A 23160-nucleotide genomic window follows, 5' to 3' on the forward strand; every position below is an offset into this window, starting at 1 on the left:
AGAGTCTTAGTTCATGGGAGGCACTCAGTAAACATGTCTGTGGAAGAAAAGAAGGGGGGAATAAGAAAGAAAGAAGGGAAGGAGGAAAGAAGATTGAGGGGAAGGGAGACAAGGAGAGGAAGAACAGCAAGAAAAAGGGCAGAAAAGAAAATTACATAGTTTTCCCAAAGGATGGACATGATTCTGAGGCTTTCTTGATGAGAAATATTTCCAGTTTTCCTTTTCATGGGTGGAAATTTGATGCATTACATCAACAGTGATTTGACATTTCTGAGTTAGTAAAAATGAAGCCACTGGGTTGTGATCCCAGGCCCACGAGCTTCTGCATTCCTTTCTTCCACGTGGGAGGAGGGAAACCAGATGTGGCTGCCCCTGGACCTTGGTGCAGGGGCTGCGCCCTGCTGCCTCCTCCTGTCCAGATCTCACTTTACGTCACTTCCTCCGAGAAGCACTCCTGGGCTGACCGCCCACAGTAACGTGATTCCTTCTCAGAGTTTCTTATCTTTGGTTCCCTCCAGACTGTCTTTTCGTCCCCACAGGGGGCTCATTAACTAAGCTTCATGTATAACTCACATCCAGAAGCATGGATACTTTGACAGTGATATCAAAGATCAAAAACCATCTAGAAATCAAAGGCATGCAAGCCTACATATTAATTACAAGTTTCAGATTGAAAAAAAAAACACAGTGGCATGCAGTAACATGGAATAATCTTAAACCTATGAAACTCAACAATTTATAGTTAATCCATGAAGATAAAGGCTTCCCAGGTGGCTCAGTGGGTAAAGAATCCGCCTGCAATGCAGGAGACTCAGGAGATGGAGACACGGGTTCAACCCCTGGTTTGGGAAGATCCCTAGAGGAGGAAATGGCAACCCACTCCAGTATTCTTGCCTGGAGAATCCCATGGACAGAGGAGCCTGGCAGGCTACAGTCCATGGGGTTGCAAACAAATGGACACGACTGAAGTGAATGAAGCACACACACACATACACACACACACACACACACACACACGATGATAAACAGGACCAAGCTCTGTCCTAAGGCCAATGAGAATGAAGGAAGGATAAACTTGACTTACTCCCACATTTTCCTGGAGCTGGCCTGCTAATGGGCTTGTGTGCAAGCTTTCTGTGGCTTATGTGAGCTAATAGGTAAGCTTTTGTGATCCTAGCCCATCTTTCTGCTTTTGGACAAGCCAGAAAGGAGAGATTAGTTCCATTTTTAAATTTCACTGCTGCTGCTGCTAAGTCACTTCAGTCGTGTCCGACTCTGTGTGACCCCATAGACGGCAGCCACCTAGAGAAGGATATTTGTGAGTCGACTTTGTAAGTTTATGAACTCTTTTCCTGCAGTGAGTTTTAGGCCATATCTTTCGCAAATTTCTCATGTTTTACTTTAAGACACCGTTACGACTCAGCTTTACTGGTGAAGGAGAACAGTGAGCCTGTTAGTGCATGATGGTCAGCCTCCTTTTGCGACCCTGGGATATGATGACTGGGAAACCTCCACGTGCTTTGTTACAGGCGACACCTCTGTTCTCCACCCCAGCACCACCATCTACTCCTTCACCTTACAACACACTCCATCAACCCAGGTAGAAACATCTCAGGGACAAAACATGGATGAAATTCTATCCCAAAGCTGCACTGGTCTCAGGACTGGTCCATGAGCTGATGCTCCATCACAAGTGTGACGATCTCTTAGTACCACAGCCGATTATTCTCAGTATAGTCGAGAAACAGGAGGGCATTGGTTTTGATTTTTGTATAGTTTTGTACACATAGCTTCAAAGGATCATGAAACAGGAAAATACATAGGTTATCCATAAAAAAATTAAAATATGAGATTCTGAAAGTAATAAAAGTAGATTCTAGCCTTCAAGGGCTAGAAAATCAGAAAGAAAGGTTTGGAAAATAGATTTTAGTGACTTAATATAATCTCTCTGCCTATTTAGATTTCAAGATGGTATAATTGTCCATAATCTCACTAGCTAGGTATTAGTAATAAAAGTTTGGTAATGTAGTAACCACAGGAATGTCTATTTAAAATTTTATATAGGGAATTAACACCAATCACTGACATGACATGATTAATTTTCATATTTTGTTCCAGTCATGTCTGGTTTATATTCTGACAGCTCTACAAACTTCCTATTGTAAAACAGTAAAACACACCTAACTATTTAGATGGGAGTTACATGACACAGGCTTGATGGAAGTATTAACTTCACATATTTTAGAACATGAATAAGTAACATTTTTATTATTTCTTTACCTTGAGAAAAAAGTGATTGCTTTTACCTTTCAACCTGATTGAGGGAAAGACAAATAAAAACAAAACAGAATTTTAAAAACTTGCATATTTTGGTTGTCCAAACTACAAATTGTGTGTATATGTATATATTCTTAAATAACTTTTAAGTTACTAATATGTAAGTAACTTGAAAAGTAATTTATATTTTAAAAAATAATAATATAAAATAAGTAGATATTTATACAAACAATTTAAAGTTCTGCCAATTAAATAAATTTATCAGTTATATACGATAAATAACGCTCATGGGCAAATGTAACAAAATTGTCCAATTAGGACTGTTGGAGGTTTCCATGGGCAATAGTCTGCCATTTGTCTTCTGCTCTTTCAAAGATCGAATTATCCCATAAGCTTATGGATAGATAGTGGCTTGCCTCCCCCAGTCCCTGAATGCTTATGCATTTAAAGTTTCTAGCCTTGAATTTTGGAGAAGGCAATGGCACCCCACTCCAGTACTCTTGCCTGGAAAATCCCATGGACGGAGGAGCCTGGAAGGCTGCAGTCCATGGGGTCGAGAAGAATCGGACACGACTGAGCGACTTCACTTTCACTTTTCACTTTCATGCATTGGAGAAGGAAATGGCAACCCACTCCAGTGTTCTTGCCTGGAGAATCCCAGGGACGGGGGAGCCTGGTGGGCTGCCGTCTCTGGGGTCGCACAGAGTCGGACACGACTGAAGCAACTTAGCAGCAGCAGCAGCAGCCTTGAATTTTAAGGACCAGAACTTCAGCAAGTTTTTAAACATTACTTTCGATTTTTGCACCCAACACTCAAGCTTTGGAAATAATTGTTTTGTTCTGGGAAGTGGTATCCCAGGCACCTCTTACCCAACAAAATGCTAACTTTTACACAGAAAACCTGATTTCACAGTGTGATTAAAGAAATAAATTGCATTATTTGAATTTTTCACGACAGGTGATTTTTAATGGCAGAATTATGGAGGGTGTTGAGGGTGTTTATGATTAACTGATCTCATTGTCATAAAGACAAGCAGAGCCTGCTTTCAATGTATCTTTGAGTTTGATGTGGCATGATTCCAAATCTGGCTTTACTCACATCCTGTATTTCCAAATAGATGGAACACTAACCATGCAGTTGAACTGCTGCAGAAGTCATCACCGAGGTATTTTTAAATGTACTTCCGCTCTTAAGTAGAACAGCTGAAGAGAGATGTATATTTTAAGCAAAGGCTTGAGTGTAAGCAGAGATTAGAAAGAGGAGAACAACACAGGATGTGGCTTTTCACCTTTCCTATCGACTTTGTTAGGAATGCACTTGAAGACTCCTAGTCCAACGGCAGCCACTTCATTTATCTATGTGAAATACTAAAAGTAAGACAAAAGACGTCATTTCCCATTTCTTTCCTGCGTAGGGAAGAGACAACTGCTTCAACTGCTCAGACCTGAAAGAATCTGGTGCATCGCAAGGCAGAAGCGAGAGCACAGGCAGGTTCAAGGTGACAGAAATTAGAGAGGACTCTTCGAGATCTTCCCGTCCAGCTCTGTGAGGTCACAGGGTACTTGTAGCATCCCCCTTGCAGGGTAGATACACACACACAGAATAGTCCAGAGAAACCGACATTCTTCAAATTCATCTTTGGGATTTGATCACTGTATCGCCAGGGCTCCCGGTCAGCATAGGTCTGCGGAACTGCCACCAGTGTGGAGGAAAGTATATCCTGGGAAGTGGCCTCAGCTTGGCCCCACACCAAGAGTGGAGTGTACAAGTGTGAAAAGGGAAATCACGCCTGAGTGTATTTCCTTCATTGCTTTGACTCACTGCCCACTGCATATTGGCCGTCGGGCTTTTGTGCTGTGCTGTGCTTAGCTGCTAAGTCATTTGAAACTTCACGATCCCATGGACTGTAGCCCAAGAGGCTCCTCTGTCCATGGGGTGTTTTTTGGCAAGAATACTGGAGTGATTTGCTAATTCCTTCTCCAGGGGATCTTCCTGATCCAGGGATCAAACCCACATCTCCTGTGTCTCCTGCACTTTAGGCAGATTCTTTACCAGCCAACCAGGAAAGAGTAAAAAAAGCAGAGATTCAGTTAAATTCTGTTGGCCAGAGGCAATCACGATATAAACTGCTAGTTGTGCTGCTCCTTTCCTGTTTTGCAACCAATATAAAATATTACATTTCCCTACATTCAGTTCAGTTCACTTCAGTTGCTCAGTTGTGTCCGACTCTTTGCAACCCCATGAACCGCAGCACGCCAGGCCTCCCTATCCATCACCAACTCCTGGAGCCCACCCAAACCCATGTCCATTGAGTCGGTGATGCCATCCAACCATCTCATCCTCTGTCGTCCCCTTCTCCTCCTGCCCTCAATGTTTCCCAGCATCAGAGTCTTTTGCAATGAGTCAGTTCTTCACATCAGGTGGCCAAAGTATTGGAGTTTCAGCTTCATGATCAGTCCTTCCAATGAACACTCAGGACTGATTTCCTTTAGAATGGACTGGTTGGATCTCCTTACAGTCCAAGGGACTCTCAAGAGTCTTCTCCAACACCACAGTTCAAAAGCATCAATTCTTTGGCACTCAGCTTTCTTTGTAATTCAACTCTCACATCTACACATGACCACTGGAAAAACCATAGTCTTGACTAGCCGGACGTTTGTTGACAAAGTGATGTCTCTGCTTTTTAATATGCTGTCTAAGTTGGTCACAGCTTTTCTTCCAGGGAGCAAGTGTCTTTTTAATTTCATTGCTGCAGTCACCACCTGCAGTGATTTTGGAGCCCCCCAAAAAATAGTCTCTCACTGTCTTCACTGTTTCCCCATCTATTTGCCATGAAGTGATGGGACCGGATGCCATGATCTTCATTTTCTGAATGTTGAGCTTTAAGCCAACTTTTTCAGTGTCCTCTTTCACTTTCATCAAGAGGCTCTTTAGTTCTTCTTCACTTTCTGTCATAAGGGTGGTATCATCTGCCTATCTGAGGTTATTGATATTTCTCCTGGCAATCTTGATTCCAGCTTGTGCTTCATCTTTACATTAAATATATATACATATATTTAAATGGAGTTTCCCCTGTGGCTCAGATGGTAAAGAATCTGCCTGCAATGAGGGAGACCCAGGTTCAATTCCTGGCTCAGGAAGCTCCCCTGGAGAAGGGAATAGCAACCCACTCCAGTATTCCTGCCTGGGGAATTCCATGGGACAGAGAAGCCTGGCGGGTTTCAGTCCGTGGAAACACAAAGAGTAAGATACAACTGAGCCACTTTCACTTCACTTCACATATATGTATATATGTGTACACACACACACACACACACACACACAAGATGTTGAAATGCTTCCTCAGTCTTAAAACTACTACAAAAATAGCCAGGAAAAGGCCACCGTCAGTATGCTGCTATTTTTAACCAGGAACTGTATTCTCCAAATACAGAACTGGATAACTGGGGCAGAGCAGAGTTGTCTTTCCATGACTTTGAATTCCAGGGGTTTGATGAGAGGATGAAATGAAGGCAGACTTTATTGTTTGAAAGGGTAGTTCATCTGCATGATCTGTTAATAATTCAATGCAAGAGGTCCTGAGAGTGGAAAAGCAGCTTTCAGATGTTTTTTCTGAGCATTCTCACAGTTTGGGAGAGAGAGGTTTTGTGTTACTGTACCGTGACCGCGGCCAGGCTCAGGGGAAAGGGATCTCCCTGGGGTTGTCTGCAGGCTGCACTTTGACCTCCTCCTCTTGGCCCAGGTTAGTCCAGACATTTCAACAGCTTGACTAAGCCTTGTCACCATTCCGCTGCCAGATTCAGTGGCTGCCAGGATCACTGGCAGCTTTGTACGCACACCTGTTGCCAGGGCTATGTATGAGTCAGGAAGGCTAAACCTTTCTGGTCTATCCCAGTGGCTAGGATCTCTTTCAAAGGAGAATTCTTTTTAATATGACTTCATCATCCTTCATCAGGAAAACATTTTTTTCTAGCAAGCTTCTCTCCTTACAGAGATGTTACATGGACTCTGAACCCGATATGGGACTGCAGATCTGGGTTAACCTACAGGTTAAAAAGAAAATGGTTCTGATAATCAATACGGTCTCTACTTTTTTATTTTTAATTGTGTTGGGCCAGCAGAACTATGGGTTTCCCAGCTGGCTCAGTGGTGAAGAATCCACCTGTCAATGCAGGAGGCACAGGAGACACTCGTGGTTCTATTCCTGGGTCAGGAAGATGCCCTGGAGGAGGAAATGGCAACCCACTGCAGTATTTCTTGCTTAGAAAAACCCACGGACAGAGCAGCCTGGTGGTCCACAGTCCATGGGGTCGCAAAGAGTCAGACACGATTGAGCATGCGTGCGTGGCAGAGCTACACTAACAACAAAACATACAGACTGGGTGTTAACTGAAAGGTTTTAAGTGTCATAATCAAATATCATTTACAGAAAAGTCAATCTGCTAGTTAATGGTATGTATTGCCTGGTAATTAGGAATAAACACTAAGTAACACATATATAAAGGACAGTAATTACTGCATTTCATGGAGTCAGGCAAGCATTTTTGAACCAAGCTTGGTGGGAAACTTGGTGGGAGCCTGGAGGGAAGGGACAAGCAGTTAAAGCTGGACTCTGCTCTGATGATTCCTGGGACCAGAGGAGCCTCTTTGGCCAGAACGCTGCCTGCAATGCAGGAGACCCCAGTTCAATTCCTGGGTCAGGAAGATCCCCTGGAGAAGGGAAAGGCTACCCACTCCAGTATCCTGGCCTGAAGAATTCCATAGACTGTACAGTCCATGGGGTCGCAGAGTCAGATACGACTGAGCGACTTGTACTTTCACTAATTTTCTCTGCTTTTCCATGAGCATCTGCTCCAGGCCAGGGGCCTAGGGTAGGGGCACAGACCTCTCTACCAGCAAAGAGGTGATGAAAAGTCATGAAGAGAAAGTGCATTGTATCTAGACAGTCTTCACAACTTCTGAAGCACTGTACACTATTTAGCTGTAGCTTTGTATCACTGCAGATGGTGACTGCAGCCATGAAATTAAAAGACGCTTACTCCTTGGAAGGAAAGTTATGACCAACCTAGATAGCATATTCAAAAGCAGAGACATTACTTTGCCAACAAAGGTCTGTCTAGTCAAGGCTATGGTTTTTCCAGTGGTCATGTATGGATGTGAGAGTTGGACTGTCAAGAAAGCTGAGTGCCTAAGAATTGATGCTTTTGAACTGTGGTGTTGGAGAAGACTCTTGAGAGTCCCTTGGACTGCAAGGAGATCCAACCAGTCCATTCTGAAGGAGATCAGTCCTGGGTGTTCATTAGAAGGACTGATGCTAAAGCTGAAACTCCAATATTTTGGCCACCTCAGGTGAAGAGTTGACTCACTGGAAAAGACTCTGATGCTGGGAGGGATTGGGGGCAGGAGGAGAAGGGGACGACAGAGGATGAGATGGCTGGATGGCATCACCGACTCGATGGACATGAGTTTGGGTGAACTCCGGGAGTTGGTGATGGACAGGGAGGCCTGGCGTGCTGCAATTCATGGGATTGCAAAGAGTCAGACACGACTGAGCGACTGAAGTGAACTGAAGGTGAAGATGATGATATCAACATTCTGGGCACCAGTAGAGCCATGATAGGAATCTTCCAGGGCTTCATGGGCTCATTTTGATCCATTTCCCTGTTAGTGTTCATAAGAAATATGTATTTTCCTTATATCAATGAAGTATCTAGTCTGTACACCAGAATGTGTACTTTAATTAGGGCTGTTTTATTATCTATCTATGGACATTTCTAAAAGGTGTTACAAAAGACAGTTTTTGAAAACCTTAACCAGGGTGAAATATCTTCACCCTGGGAATACCCCATTATTTTTCCCGCCAGGTGTGTATAACTGTGTATAACTCAAGTGACACTGTTCTTATTTGTCTGAGTTTGGTTTGGTGTGACTTGACAGAGCAATCTGGTTCAAATGCTGACTTCACTGGCTTCATTCTTGTGTACTTAGTTTTTTAAAAAAAGTATTTATTTGGCTACACCAGGTCTCAGTTGTGGAACACGGGACCGTCTATCTCTGTTGTGGCATGTGGATCCTTTTAGTTGAAGCAAGCGGGATCCAGTTCCCTGTCCAGGGACAGAAGCTGGGCCCTTTGCATTGGAAGCATGGAGTCTTAGCCACTGGACAACCAGGGAAGCCCAACCAGGGAAGTCCCCTGCCTACCTTCTTACCCCACGTTCAATTCATCTGTAAATCTTGTTGGCTGTACCATAACAACATATCTGGACCTGACCATTCTTAACACCTCCACTGTAGCACAATGCTCTAAGTCATCGATATCTTCTACCTGATCCTTATAATAATCTTTTAACCATTTTAGTAGTTCCAGCCCTGAAGTCTATTTTCCATAGCAGAGCTATTTTCTGCAAACCCAAATGGATTTGGTCACCCCTCCAATGACTCTTCACATCCTGCTTTATTTTTGAATGAATCACCATTTGACACTGTATGCATTTATTGGCTTATTGTATTATTATTGTCTTTTTTCTACAATGTAAAGGCAATGATATCAGGGACTTTGTGTCTTGGTAACTGCTTTACTTCTTAGAACAGTGCTTAGCAGATTTAGCCATACATTATTAGCCATTGAAATAAAAGTCTTCTACTGAGATCTTGAATTATTTTCTCTCTAAAAATAAACTTTCTAAATGTTAATTCCATAGGTTTAACATTTCAAGCATTTGAGCTATAATCTACTCATTCTTGGCTCAAATCCATTGGTTGGGGAGCCAAACTAGTGAACAGGCCCTAGGAGTAATAGCAGCTACTCAATGAACACTTCTTCTATGCCAGGCTCTTGTGCTTAAGCATTTTGCTGTATGTCATTGAATTCTAGTGTAGCCCTAGTGCTGTGTTTAGTGGCTCAGTCTTGTCTGACTCTTTGCGACCCCAAGGACTGTAGCTCGCCAGGGTCCTCTGTCCTGGATTTTCCAGGGAAGAATACTGGAGTGGGTTGCCATGCCCTCCTCCAGGGGATCTTCCCCATCAAGGCATCAAACCGGGGTCTCCTGCATTGCAGGCGGATTCTTTACCAGCTGAGTTATCAGGGAAGCCCTAGAGATAGGTATTATTACCACTGTCCTCTTACAGAGTGTGACTCCAGGAGAGGCGAAATAACTTGTCCTGCCAGGTCAGAGTTAACCTCCCAGGTGGCTCTAGTGGTAAAGAACTCGCCTTTCAATGTAGGTGACGTTAAGCGGCGCAGGTTCGATCCCTGGGTGGGGAAGATCTGGTGGAAGGCATGATTGGCAACCCATTTCAATATTTTTGCCTGGAGAATCCCATGGAGAGAGGGGCATGGCAGGATACAGTCCAGAGGGTTGCAAAGAGTCGGACACGACTGAAGAGACTAAGCAAGCTCACGCACCACCTGAGATTCAAATCAAGGTGAGGTTGACCCTTTCTAGCCGTGTCCGCCGGTTACCGAAGTAGGGAAGCGGCTGGATTCACAGCATTCCTTTTGCAGTTCCATGTTCTAGGGTTCTGGGATGTAATACATACCCCTCCACCCACCACCAAATACTCCTAGGACCAAGCCAGGTAGTTCACTTCTTAGAAATGTCCTAAAGGCCACTGTCCTCTAGGCTGGGATAAAAAACTCGATGATCCAGAAGAAAGCGACGTACCAATTCGGCTGACCGCTTGAACATTGGGTATTTAAAGTTCTCAAAAGGCAGCTGACCCCCGATTTGGAGGGAAGGAGGCCGGAAAGAGGGGACTAGGGCTGGGCCTGACCACAGGTAGGTTCCCCAAGACCTGCCTGGGCGCCAGCGGGGGACCTTGGGGCTCTGACGCTGAGGTCTGAGGGTATCAGCCAAGCATCTCAATCCTAGCCCGGCTTGGGGGCGGGGCCTGCGGCGCGGGGCGGGGCCGGCGCCCTCGTGGGCGGGGCCGGCCCCAGCCCCGCCCCCTCCTCGGGGATGCCGGGATGTTTACACTCCTGACAGCCGCAGCCGGGGGAGGAGGCGCGGGAGTCGTGGGAGTATGGGCCGCCGCTAGGCTCTGGCTCCGGACGCGCCTCGCCGTGCGCAGGGTGGGTGCCCGCGCCTGCAGCGTCCGCCGGAGCGGCGCGGCGGGAGGTGGCCAGCGCTCCGGGCCTCGCTGCCACAGCCCCGGGCCCAGCGGGCCTGTCCGCGGCGCCGCCTGGCTGAGCCGCCCGCCCGCGCCGGGTCCTGCGCGGGCCGGAGGACGCAAACCTCTCCGCTTCCTGGTGAGTCGCTGCCGCTGGGGTCTTGGGCACGCGGGCCGGGGGCCCGCCGGGTGGGGCTGCCCGCGGAGCCAGGCGGGGAGGGGAGGTCGGGCCCGCGCGCGGCGGCCTGGGGATCACGCCGTGGGTGGGTCGAGGAAGGGAGGCCGGTGCGGGGCGCGCGCGGCCGGGGGACTTCGGGCCACTCGTGGGCCGTGGGGAGAGCCTCGTGCCCCGCGCGGCTCGGGCGCCCGAGCCCGCCGCCGTAACTAAGAAACTCCGGCGGCCACGGCGGCGGCGCAACAGGTCTGGGTTTGGGGACCCGAGGAACTTGGCGAAGTCCCGCCTTCCGGCGCACGCTCATTGGCTGCGCCTCTTATTTATTCCTCGCGGATTGGCTGGGTCCAGCTGTCAATCGGCCACCGCGGGACTGGGCTGAACGAACTTCCAGGGAGAAGTGGGTGGTGGGAGCTTTGCAGACTGGCTTGCTGGAGTGCCGGGAGGATGACCGACCTTTTGGAGAATGTGCTTTACTGGGGCTCTGTCAGGACTAGGAGACGTCAGAGAGAATGATTGCAAGGCAAATAGCGAATGGTGGTAGTGCTAGTGGCAAAAGAAGAGAAATAAAGTCATTGAACGTTGAGGCCCAAAATCAGAGACGAAAGGGAGCTCAAAGGGAAAAAGGAGAAAAAGTGATAAGACTACATTGTCCCCTGTCAGGAAGGGAACACAACCTAGAGAAGGATGCTGCAGTGAGATTTAAGAGCTCCTGTCACCTCTTTCCTGTAAACTAGGCCTTGGGAGATAACGTTTCAAACAGATGAGTCTTGTTCTCGCCCAGCTGTACTTAGGGATGGATACTAAAAATAGTTATTTACAGTAAGATATGTTTCCATCCTTGAGCGTTGTTGGTGACAGAATTGAAAGAAACATTGCAGAAACGAAATGATTTTTCCTCTGCTTTGAGGCTACTGATCATAAGGATGCAGTTGAAACAAATACCCATAGTTTGTAGAGCACTGAGTGCCCGCCATAATTAGAACCACTGTTGGTAATTCCTCCTCCAAGGAATTTGCAGTTTATAGAAGTATGCATATTCCCTTCAGGCTACAGCTACGCGTCTCGCCAGGTTGCGTTACAGAATAAAGTGAAGAATGTGTGCGTGATCATTCTGTAAGGGAGCGTGAGCTCTTGAGGGTGTGGTCGGAGAAGGGCTTAGCACTTTCCCTCAAAAATTTATAGTACCTTTGGGACATTCTGACTGAAAAGGGTGAATAGTTAAACGAGATACAGTTAACTCTGTAATGCTAGCGGTGACTCCTGGTAAATGGACGCCGAGTATTCTTGGCCGGAACCCTTGATGAAGGCCCGTGCAGCCAAAACAGGTTAACAGAAGACGTAAGGAATTTCATTTCCAGAGATCCAGTCCACAGCTTGCTTCACTCCTAAAACCGCAGCATCCTCAACTTGGCCCTGGACTGGGTGAAGTTTTAAACTGCATGGGGCCGACGGGAGGAGGGCGGCGAAATTAAAAGGCGAAGGTACCCCTAGTGGAAGCTGGTCGCGCTCTCTCTGGGGGGGTCGGGGGCTGCCCCGGACCTTTCTTGGAGGCGCGGGCGGCCCCGCCCCCTTCAGACGGACGGCCTCCGCAGCCAATGGGCGGCGAGGACGGCGGGGCTCCGGCTGTGGGGGGCGGGCACTTCCTCCGGCGCTCGGGGCCAGTGGGAGGGGGGCGGAGGTTTTCATTGGGGGGCGGGGCTTGCGAAGTAAACACTCAAGATTAGGGAGAGGAGGGGACAGTTGTGAGATAAATCCGAAAATGAGGATGGGGGGAGCTGGTCAGTTAAACACATAAAGTGGGGGGGACGGCGGCAGGTCCCTGGGATTCCCGCCCCCCCCCCCCCCCCGCCCCCAGGTGCTCGTCTCCTATCAAGGTTCAGCTGTACCTTGGGCTCCCCAGTTGGTGTGACTGATGTTTGTGGGGGTGCCGGGGGGGTGGTTGTTCTTTGAAATCGTGTGAAAATGCAAACCGAGAACTCTTAAGACTCCAAATCCTTCAGCGTTTTTTACAGTTAATTTGGAGCGCTTTCCATAAACAAAAAGTGGTTTGTAGTCTCCAAAGTGAAGACGACCCCCCGGGTGCAGACTCATTTGTTAATCCGCACTGCTGTTCTGCTGGGGTCCACTGATCCCGATCGCACCTGCTGCCCTCCACGCCTCTCCACCACTCACAGCTTCTGGCTGGACCATCTCGAGAGCCCTTTTCCAGCCCAGTAAAGCAGCACTTACTGCAAGAATGAGGAAGGCACGCCTGGTATGATGGCTGCGTTCTAGTGGAGGAGGGGAGACTGGGGGCCTCGGTGTTAACGTCCCGGAATAATAGAACTCAGTTTTGCAGTTTCACACGACCAGGATGTGGGCTTGAGTATCTCACCTCTTACTCCCCTCCCTCTGTGTTTCTGGTGGTTGCAGGTGGCAGTTTGAGGCACTGATTTTTTCGGAATATTCACATATTTTCTTCTTGACCATTGTGTATGTACTGAAATGTAGATTTCTCTTTTTCACTTAAATAAGTGGTCTGAGATGCCAGTCACTACAGTGAGACTTCTGCAGGCTTTTACATTTACAGTGAGCTTGTTCCTGGAACCAAAGCTGTTTTTTCTAGAAACTGTCTGATGTTTTAAAATGTATCTTTCTAGTATTACAAACGAAGCCACCCTTTAAGGGCATCTAGAGGACAGAAATGTTTACTTCAGTTTTGGAAAAGAAGTTGCTTAATTAGATAGTAAGTCCCCAGAAATTCCTTTTAGGTTTTGTTTCATTTGATTTTTTTTTTCTTTTTAAATAGGCTTTGGTATTTAAAAAATGTGAAGTGTAGATGCACAAAGTGATACTCTGTCTGCATAACTAGTTTCACTCAAATTAAAATATTTGTCCCTTCAAATATTTGCTCAAGAGTTGTGTGGGTAGGTATTCTAGTACAACATATATAAAATATGGCAACAAAGTTAGTAATATACTAAGTGTTTTGGACATGGCATGTATAATATTGTTTGCTTTGGCTTGCCTTATCAGCAGTTATTTTTCAGCATTTTTATAAATATATAGTAAGATGTTTTAAGTGTTTTTTCATGCTTTTGAAAGTTTCAACTTAATTCCTTTTCCCTTCAGTTTTAAAGGGAATTTATATAATAGTAATCAAATTTATTGGCAGGATACAACAGTTGATAATTTTTAAACTTATACATAGAACTAACGTAGGACCGTTCGTTCTTAGAGTTCTAAAACCTGTAGACTGCTGATTTTCTTTTGGTGATTAAATAGTTTGACTATCTCTGTGTATTATATATCTTCCGTTTTAAGGAAAACAGAATATATTTCATTGTTTTCAGTGAGCAGTGGGAATGAGGAGAACAGATAGGTGGCCTTGAAGCATTTATTCATGTTTTCAAGCAGGATAGCTTCTTTTTTTAACCTTTGTTAAAATACTAGCTCTGGCACAGTATTTATATAATGAACTGATACAACCAGCTGTTTGGCAATAGCTGTCCAGAGTGTGTTCATCAGAATAGTGTGCAAATGAACGGAACACAAAATTGGTATTTAATTGGTCTATCGAGTTTTAGAAATGTACGTGTTTTCTATTATTTAGTGGAAACAGCCCTTTCTGTGAATCTTGCTGGTGGCCTTCTATTGATAATCACTGGGAGTCATTGAAGGAACTTTTTCATTCCAGGTTGCTTTCATATAGAACAGGGGCTTGTAGACTTTGTCTCAGAAGGGTGAGAGAGTAAATATTTTTGGCTTTGTGAACCTTGTGGTCTCTGCAGCTACTGCCACCGCACCCACTGGCATACCTGAACAGGTGGGTGTGGCTCTTCCGGTAAAACTTTAGAGTCAGGCTGGAGGCCCCCTCCTGCCCTGGAAGGTAACACACAGATCTAAACCTGAGTCTAGGATTGGTGTTTGGGCTGGTAGGGATTTTCCAGGGCGGCATTTTAGTCTTTCCTGGTCCTTTGATCCCTGTGACAATCTCTTGATCTTCCCCAATCCTCTTAGAATAATACTCAGTTATTCATTGCCAGATCTTGTGTGTAATCTCAGAGACCTCATAACATTTCAACCTCTGTTAGACTTTTAGGGATTTCTGCTGTTCTTGCCTCGGGGGACCCCCTCACCCATCCTGCGATGTGCCAGCTCTCAGCTTCCTTCTTGATGCTAAGCCAAGATGGACCCTGATGTCAGACATTTATCTTTGCTTAACCGACAGATAAGACTGGAAGGAATGTCTTTTGGTGTGTTTCTTTAGCAGTTTTTGTTCTAAGTCTTCTGGAATGGCTGCCTTTGCTGCCTTTAGAAAGAATTTCTGGCATGAGTAAGAGTATGCACAGATTTTTGTCTTTTTAGAAAAACTGACTTAGTATTTTTTTATAAAAGACTTTTTTCCAGTTTTTAAAAAAAAAAAAACAAACTTCTGAAAAGGGCCTGCATTGTAAGGAGAGGCTGCCATCTGGGTGTTTGGGACCTGGGGTGTGCTTGGGGGTTGCCTAACTCTTTCCTTGGCATTCAGTAGAGTTAGCTGCCACTGACCTGGGTGTAGATAATGGAAAGAGCTTGAATGCAATGGAAAAGGCAAGAGCTGTGAGCTTACACACGCTTTCCCAGCCCAGCCCCAGTAAGTTCAGGGTGGGCAGAAATAGTGACCCCTCAGGGTGGGGCCTGGGGCTTCAGGGCTTACTGCCACCAGCTGCCACAAGCCTCCTCTCTTTGTGTGACCTCGCTGCACAAATACAATTTTCTGTGTTTACCCGATGTGAAAAAGACGGAGGCCCAGGTTTCTCTTCTCTGCTGTGACCTTGGCTGAGCTACTCGATTTGTTGAGACCATAGTCTTCCCAGCTCGGGTCCCATCATTGCTTGGAGGAGTAAGTGACCGCATATTTTTAGAAGTAGGGTAGGAGGCTCCGTAGTGTTAATTTCGTTTCACCTTTTTCTCTAAGGACGTTTGGTGGTGGAAACCCGCTTCTTCTCTGTTTCTTCTGCCAGGAGACCTCGCTGCCTACCCTCTCCTGGCCCAGCTGTATTGGAACAGGTTCCTTCTGGCTCTGCTGCCATTTCTGTCTTCTCTGCCTTAATTGTTCTTCCCTTTTGCCCTGTGTTGTTCATATTTATAATTTAATTGTTCCCAATAGGAGTTAATTTTTTACTATATTTTCGGGGGATGGGGCAGTAAACCTTAGTTCCTCAGGAAAAAACCACAAGAGGCTTGGGGGTTATATTTTGGACCAAAAAAAAAAAAAAGATGAGAGCTGCAAAAAGATACTTAAATACTAATTGAAAAATGGAAAAAGTTAGAATATTCTTTCTAGTATATTTCTACTATGCTTCCAATTCTTTTTTTTTTTATTTGTTGTTTTTCTCATATTCCCATGTTTACCTGGAAAATTACTCTAATTTCTTTCTGATCATAACCATAACAAAGCCACATATCATCTATTATATTATTATTGGGAAAACGAAACATGTAGACATGTTTATGAAAAACTGTCATACCTCTGAAATGTAAGGAGTTGCGACTCTTCCATTGCCTTGTCTGTCTAACTGCTGGGCCCTATAATAAAATAATGTGATACGTTTGCATACTGTCGTAAAGATACCCAGAACCAGACAGTAGGTAATTTATTTCAGGCAAATAGCACGTCCTTATTTTAAATAGTCATGTTTAGGCATGTTTTGCTACTTAACAAATACAAGTAAATTGAAAGACATTGTACAAAGAGAGTGCTTCCTGGTGGATTGTTTTATAGCAGTAAATTGATGTTTCATTCTCAATGTCACATGGTAACCTATAGATTCACTTCTTTTTTTTTTAACAGTCTTTTACATTAAGACACGTTTAGAAGAGCATGGTAATGGGAAGTATTCAGTGAAAACGGCATTTTTTAAAAACATTTTTTGTCTACATCTGAAAGTTTTAGTAAAGTTTCTCCAGTTGATAAGTATTTTGATGGTTGAATGGCATACTCTTTTCAGCTTCACTTTGTCATCTTGAGCCCCAGAGTGTTCAGGGCATCAGCCATGGATGATGAGTTGCATTGTATCAGGTGGTTCTCCCCCTAGTCTTCTCGTCATTCTCATCTCTCTGTCTGTCTGTCTGTCTCTCTTGTCGGAAGGCATGTATTACACCGTGCTCAGTGGTATTGGGTGGGTGGGTGGGAGGGAGTCTGAGCTTCTGGCAGTTGCCCAGCACCCAGCCCCCAGGGAGTGGCTGCTGCCTCTTCCATGAGCAGCAAGCCCAGGGCTGGGACTGCTGGTGCTGCCCTCCCGGGGATCCAGGACCAGACCTGGCTGCTGGGGTCAGGCCCCAGCAGCTCCAGGTCCTGGGCTCCAGCACGTAGCACCTCCTGTGTTAGTTTCCTAGGGTGGCCCCAGCGAGTTAACTGGATGGCTGCAGACAGCAGAGGTTTACACGCGCTGTTCTGAAGGTCAGAAGTCGGGTTGTCCACCGGGCCGTGCTCCCCGTAAGGGCTCCCGGGAGCGTGTGCCCTTGGCTGTCAGCCCACATGTTGGTGGCCCTTCTGGGCCCTGCGTGATGGGTGGCCATCCCCGTCTCTGACCTGCCTCATGGCCACCTTCCTGTGTCTCCTCCTATCCTCAAAAGGACTCCAGTCTTACTGGATTAGGGTCGTCTGATGACCTCATCTTTGCTTCTGATCACTTACGCTTAAAATTTAACAAGCATGATCTAAATACTTTTTGTTTTTTTCTTCCAGTTTCTTTACCACACCAAAGATTTTTAGATTTCTGGTCTTTGTGTTCTGAGCAGAGTATTTAAGGTTGTATAGGGATTGTATTGTATCAGCACTAGAGGGACGCGGGCACCCAGGCCGTCCTGTACGTACGTCATCTGCAGCTTGTATCTTACTGCTCCCCCAGAACAGCTGTTCCAGAATCAAGTTTCCACTCACCCTTATTTTGTGGTTTCCCTTAGGAGACCTTAAGTGCGTAATTCACTGAATCAGATACTTTGAGAGCTGGAAGGAAACCTAAAAAGTCGTCTAAACTGACCTTTTCGTTTAATGTGAGAATAAACTGAAGCCCAAGGATGTGAATTTGCTAGCGCACATTCCTCCACATTCCACTGCATTCCCTAATAGTCCACACTGCCTCGTGTACCTCTCTGTCAGGCTCTTGGTGGTAGGCATGGTGTTTTGTTTTTTACTTCTGTTGGGTTAGCAGTCCTGCGTTCTTCAGGCAACAAGAAGAAATGCCACATGGTCTTTTTAGAAAAGAGTTGCTAATTTAAAGCTTTATTTATTTATGACGGGAGTCGGGCCCTGCTGCTCCCATCATTCCGCTCCGGGGGTGGGCAGCTCCTGGGGCAGTTTATGCTTAAGAATCAGCCCCTCCTAGCAAGCACAGACAGCCTCTCAGCTCAGCTGCTGGCCAGGTACTATCGACGTCACTGTTTATCATCAGTGAAAATAAATGAGGTAAGTACATATAAGTCTAGAGATTTCCCTGTAGCTCAAACGGTAAAGAATCTGCCTGCGAGGCAGGAAGCCAGGGTTCGATCCCTGGATTGGGAAATTCCTCTGGAGGAGGGAATGGCAATCCACTCCAGTATTCTTGCCTGGAGAATCCCATGGACAGAGGAGCCCGGCGGGCTATAGTCCATGGGGTTGCAAAGAGTCAGACATGACTGAGAAACTAACACACACACAACTCTGCATAAGAATTGAGTAAAAACCGAAGAGGAAATTCGGCTTCAGACCAGTGGAAGAGGATAGTATCCCTAAGTGTTAGTGTTAGTTCTGTCCCAACCCAGTGGTCCCTGTGAGTGTGCTGCTTTGCTGGTCTCACATTTGGGGCATGTTCAGGGTGTTCTTCTTAGTGTGAAAACTCACCGCTGCCCCCGCCCCGCCACAGTTTGCTCTGCTTCAGGCCACAGCCCGGGGCCCCTGCAGAGACTTCGCTCTGCCCGCCCCTCCTGCAGCCCACGCTCACCCCGGGGCTTGCCACACCAGGCTTTCCTGTCTCTTGGATCTGGCCGAGCTGGCCTGCATTCAGGAAAAGTGCGATGACTCATCTGTTCCTCTTTCCATGACCGTCCTATTTCCATTGATAACACGGGCTGACTCCCTCCTTGTCCCTCAGCGCAGCCTTTGCGTGTGAGTGATGTTCTTAACCTGAGAGAGTGTGCATGGCCGTTTTAAAACTACTGTATCAGTAATTTTTTAAAAAAAGGCTCTTATTTATTTGGGCCACACCACATGGCGTGTGGGATCCTGGTTCCCTGACCAGGGATTGAACCCATGCCCCCTGCCCTGGAGGCACAGAGTCCCAACCACTGGACCACCAGGGAAGGCCCTCTCTCAGTGGTTTTTTTGTTTATCTTTTTCTTTAATTTGGAGCTTACCAATAAATCCAGGTCCCTTTTCCCACCATTTCTACTCCCCCCACCTTAAAAATATATATATACATATATACGTGTGTGTATCATAAATAGTACCAGAAGAGGCAGCTTGACAAAGTGAGTTTTGAAGTCCTGGACTGAGTCAGGGTTCATTTTTGTATGCTTTGAGATGGCAAGCGCAGGGTCTCAGGGTGAGCTGGGTTAAAATGCACAGGACGTGGCCTAGGAGTCAAGTGTCTGGCTGAGGAGGGAGAGCTGGGCGTGTGATTAGTGGTTCAGTTAATGGGAAGGCACCTGGGCCGCAGAGATGCACTCAGGGTGCAGGGTGCCCTGACCCCCTGGGCGTGGTGCTGGGTGGGCACGCTGCCGTCCGAGGCCCCTTCTGTTCACAAGGTGGGCTGTCAACCTCGGAATGTCAGTGTTTCCAGACTCAGCCCTGGACACCAGTTTTTCTTCATTGTGAAGTCTGGGGGGATATTTGCATATGCATTGCGAGATAGTCGGAAAGAGGATCCAATTGGCTGCCCAGCCCTTGACATTAAGCTTTCTCTGGACTGGGAAGGCACAGCCGCCTGCAGGCCTCGCCTCGGCCGTTGGCTCTCCAGGGATCTGCAGCAGCTGAAGGGTGATCCGGGGCTTCTGTCCACGCTGGGACCCTCCTTTCTCCAGTGTTCCCCTTCACTGTTCGCCCCACTTCCCCCCTGGGTCCCAACACTTAACAGGTTGAAGACAGAGATTTGAGGGTATCGGTAAGTAGCTCAAAGTGAGTAGACGGATCGTCTAAACACAGGTCTATCTTTGTGCCCGAAAACTCTCTCGGTTTTGATGAATTGCAGAAGATGGGAGACAGGCGTGAGCTGTAGTTTGTATCATCTCGCCTGGCTCACCTGTGCCTCCAGTCAGGACCCTGACTCACCTTTCCAGATTCGCTTCTTTACTCTCCCCTAAATGTTAGTTTCATCTGACAGCTCAACTCTTCATTTTTTGGTAAATTCTGTATCCTTTCCCTGTATCCTTTGCTCTCTGCTTTGTGATTTTCTCACTATTTTTATGCCTGTTTTTTTTTTTTTTTTTTTAATCAGTTGTTAAATCTCTGTGGTTAAAAATCATCTTTATCCTTTAAGGCTCTGCTCACATGTTGTACAAAAAACACAAAGACCTCTTCCTTCTTTAGGCCTTCGGTGCTTATCCACTGGCCCCATGGTTGTGCTTGTCTCAGCGTCCTTCCTGGAATGTGTGCTTCTGGAAGGTGTGAATCACGCCCCGTGCACGTCTGTGTTTCCTGCAGGGCCTGGGACCTTTCTTGTCCGGACCAGCAGTTCAGGGAAGGCAGGTGATGGCGCCCCAGCGCCTGTGTGAGTCCGAAGGCCCCAGGGCAGATCCCTGCATCGGCGGAGGTCCTGGAGGGCTGAGTGGTGGACTGCAGGCCCCAGGGGGCAGGGCAGATCCAGGGCCTCGGGTGAGGGGGGTTTACTCTGCGAAAGGGCGAAGGTCTGACCTCCAGGTGCTCACTGTCAGCCGGGGGTCTGGGCCTGGTGTCTGAACTCTGCATTGTAAAATTTGAAAGATTTCAGAGTGGGGTGAGGTGAGAGCCAGGACTGGGAGAAACTGGAGCACGCCAGGCAGGAAGTTGGTGGCAACCGGAGGGCTGTGGAGTCAAGATGGAGACCAGTTGGGCGGTTAGGTACGAATTAGAGGCTCGGCAGCCAGAACAAAGAAACAACTGAATTCCTCTAATTAGGAAGGACAGTAAAGCAGGAAGAGGAGTCAGATGAAATTGATTTGAATCTGATTTGCTAAGCTGTTCACTCGGTAACCTTATGTTTGCCTTCCTTAGAGGCTGGCCTATTCCTAGTTCAAGGGAAGCAGTTTGGCTTTCTGTAAAGGGAAAGGAACCTCTCTCTATCCATGAAAGGTGCTTTTATGTATATATTTGCTAAATTAATTCCATTATGATGTTCTAATAATCCTCTCCTGGGAAAATGTTGAACTAAGTTAATAAAGAAATTACTAGCTTAATACTTGAAATTATTCCCTTCTTAGGAATAATTCGTGTTGTGCTTAGTCTGACTCTTTGCAACCTTTTGCAACTCTTTGGACTGTAACCAACCAGGCTCCTCTGTTTATGGGGTTCTCCAGGGGATCTTCCTGATCCAGGGATCAAACCTGGATCTCCTGTGTCTCCTCCACTGCAGGCAGATTCTTTACCTGCTGCTGAGCCATCAGGGAATCCCCTTCAAATTGATGGAAAATTATCATTTGATTAGTGGTCATCAGATGCTGACATAGTAAAAACTTGTTCCACTTCCACACAGATACGTTTTATTTAGTTATCTTCATATTTTTCATTGCTGAAAGTTTGAGAGGATACTCAAAATGTCAGTAAGTATTTAAAAAAAACATTTAAGGTATTTATAAAACACCAGGCCACGTGGACCAGCGGTACATTTGTATATTCATGAATATATTCAGGAAGAAGCACATAGGAAATTAACCTGGGAAAACACCCAGAGATGGTGTATCAAAGGCCTTGAACATTGCTCGGAAGGTTGGCCCTTCCCTCTCCTGTGATGTGATGGTAGAGTGTTACTTGTACCTTGATGTTTTCAAGTTCTGTTTTTAATAGCAGTGAAAGCTGTAGTGCTTTGGTACCTCTTTATTTGGTTCTTAGTTAATGGCAGGTCAGGAACTAGCATCAGAATAGAAGCAAGATTGTTGTAGAGGGAATTTGTTAAAAAAAATTTGTTAAAAAAAATGTCTTAAGCTTAGTTTGGCTTATGAGATGTGTGAAGAAGTTTAGTTTATATTTGAAAATTCAGACTTCAGTGATACTATAGTATACTTTAAAGTTACCAAGAAAAAGTAAAATTACCAAGAAGAGGGGCTGTTTTTTCTTTTTTTAAACAAATTCCCCTTTAGTATCCTCTGACTTTCTCCCCTTTTAAAATTTAGGATTGCACTAGATTTATTTATCTGTCTACCTGTTGATTCATTCAAGACCTTCTCCCCATTTGTAGGTAGGGTTTTCCCCTCGTTTCAAGTCCTCCAACTACTGTCTGTAGAATACCTTCTGATCCCTTAGTCTCCTGTGTGTGTGTGTTAGTTGCTTAGTCCTGTACGACTCTCTGCAACCTCATAGACTGTAGCCCGCCAGGCCCTTCGTGGGGTTCTCCAGGCGAGAGCACTGGAGTGGGTTGCCATTTCCTTCTCCAAAAGGAACTATAGAAAGAAGGAAAGTGAAGTCGCCCAGTCGTGTCCGACCCTTCGCGACCCCATGCAGCCCGCCAGGCCCCTCGTCTGTGGGGTTCTCCAGGTGAGAGCTGGAGTGGCTGCCATCGCCTTCTCCACTTAGTCTCCTACCCGCGGTTTGGGCGTCGGTGCCTGCTCCGCCGCAGCTGGCTCGCGCCCTCCTGCCCCGAGGCGGTGGCCTCTCTGTCCCCACCCCGTCCTCTGCTCTGGGTCGGCTCTCCCACTGCCCTTCGAGTCGACTCGGTGAGGCCAGTCGACTCGGTGAGGCCGGCTGCCGCCTGCGTGGACCCCCTGTCAGCTCTGCTCCCGGCAGTCCCTGCCCGGCGTCTGGTGGAATCCTGGTTTCCTGATGTTGTGAAGTCTGTGTCTCCCCTGCGAATAACCTGAGAGGTCGCGATTGCCTCCCTTTTTGTGCATTTCGTGTTCTCAGCAGCAGTCGTAGACACAGTGACTGTGCCCACAGCGGCAGGACGAGCTGCGGAGGACCAGAAAGTAGGAGAACCGGGTGTCCAGGGAGGCCCTGCGTCTGCGCGGGGGTCTGGGGGCATCCTTTACCTGCAGCTCCGGCACTTTGTTCTCGGCCTCCCTGCCCCCATCTCTGAGTAGCTGTGGCTCTTCCTTGAAATGGGGTGAAATAAAGCACTGAGAGACTTCACTTTCTTGCAGACTCTTAGGACGGTTTATGTGTCCTGGTGTATGCTTCCTTGTTGAAGGCAGGGGAGTGCATGTCTTTGATTGTAAAGGGGTTTATTCACCTCTGCATTTATTGGAGCATCTAGTTTTTTGCGGCTGTGGCTTTGTCCTCTTCATAAACAGGGGGGTGATCATGGGGTTATAGGAGGAACAGACATTGTCCCGCATGGTGTCGGAGGCATCTCACAGCTCTGTGCAGTCCCCTTGCCACTGGTCTTTTCGTGCCATCATGGTGCTGAGGTGTTCACCCACGCTGAGCACCATCAAATCAAAATGAGTGTCAGAGTGGTGTGAAATCCTC

At 46.7% G+C, this 23160-nt stretch overlaps 2 protein-coding genes across 3 annotated transcripts in view; one reads left to right on the forward strand and one right to left on the reverse strand.

Moving 5' to 3' along the window:
• Positions 1-10145: 10145 nt before the first annotated feature.
• LOC133227385 (proline-rich protein 2-like) lies at positions 10146-12752 on the reverse strand. Its single transcript, XM_061381818.1, has 3 exons — positions 12704-12752; positions 12102-12260; positions 10146-10810 (listed from the first exon to the last, which is right to left on the reverse strand). The coding sequence occupies exons 1-3, from the start codon at positions 12750-12752 to the stop codon at positions 10146-10148; spliced, it is 873 nt and encodes a 290-aa protein (XP_061237802.1).
• NEK7 (NIMA related kinase 7) overlaps positions 10437-23160 on the forward strand; it is a 137821-nt gene continuing 125097 nt past the window's right edge. For both annotated transcript variants that reach the window (XM_061383703.1, XM_061383704.1), the window contains exon 1: positions 10437-10526. The gene's annotated coding sequence lies outside the window, so the exon portion shown is untranslated. The remainder of the gene's footprint in view (positions 10527-23160) is intronic.

This window comes from Bos javanicus, chromosome 16 (assembly GCF_032452875.1).
Source record: "Bos javanicus breed banteng chromosome 16, ARS-OSU_banteng_1.0, whole genome shotgun sequence".
Classification (NCBI taxonomy): Eukaryota; Metazoa; Chordata; class Mammalia; order Artiodactyla; family Bovidae; genus Bos; species Bos javanicus.

Coding starts and splice junctions, on each gene's coding strand:
- LOC133227385 (XM_061381818.1), bottom strand. CDS start 12,752: ATGGTCCAGCCAGAAGCTGTGAGTGGTGGAGAGGCGTGGAGGGCAGCA. Junction 12,261..12,703: donor AGAGGCGTGGAGGGCAGCAG/GTGCGATCGGGA, acceptor TTACTTCGCAAG/CCCCGCCCCCCAATGAAAAC. Junction 10,811..12,101: donor CGCCCGCGCCTCCAAGAAAG/GTCCGGGGCAGC, acceptor CCCCAAACCCAG/ACCTGTTGCGCCGCCGCCGT.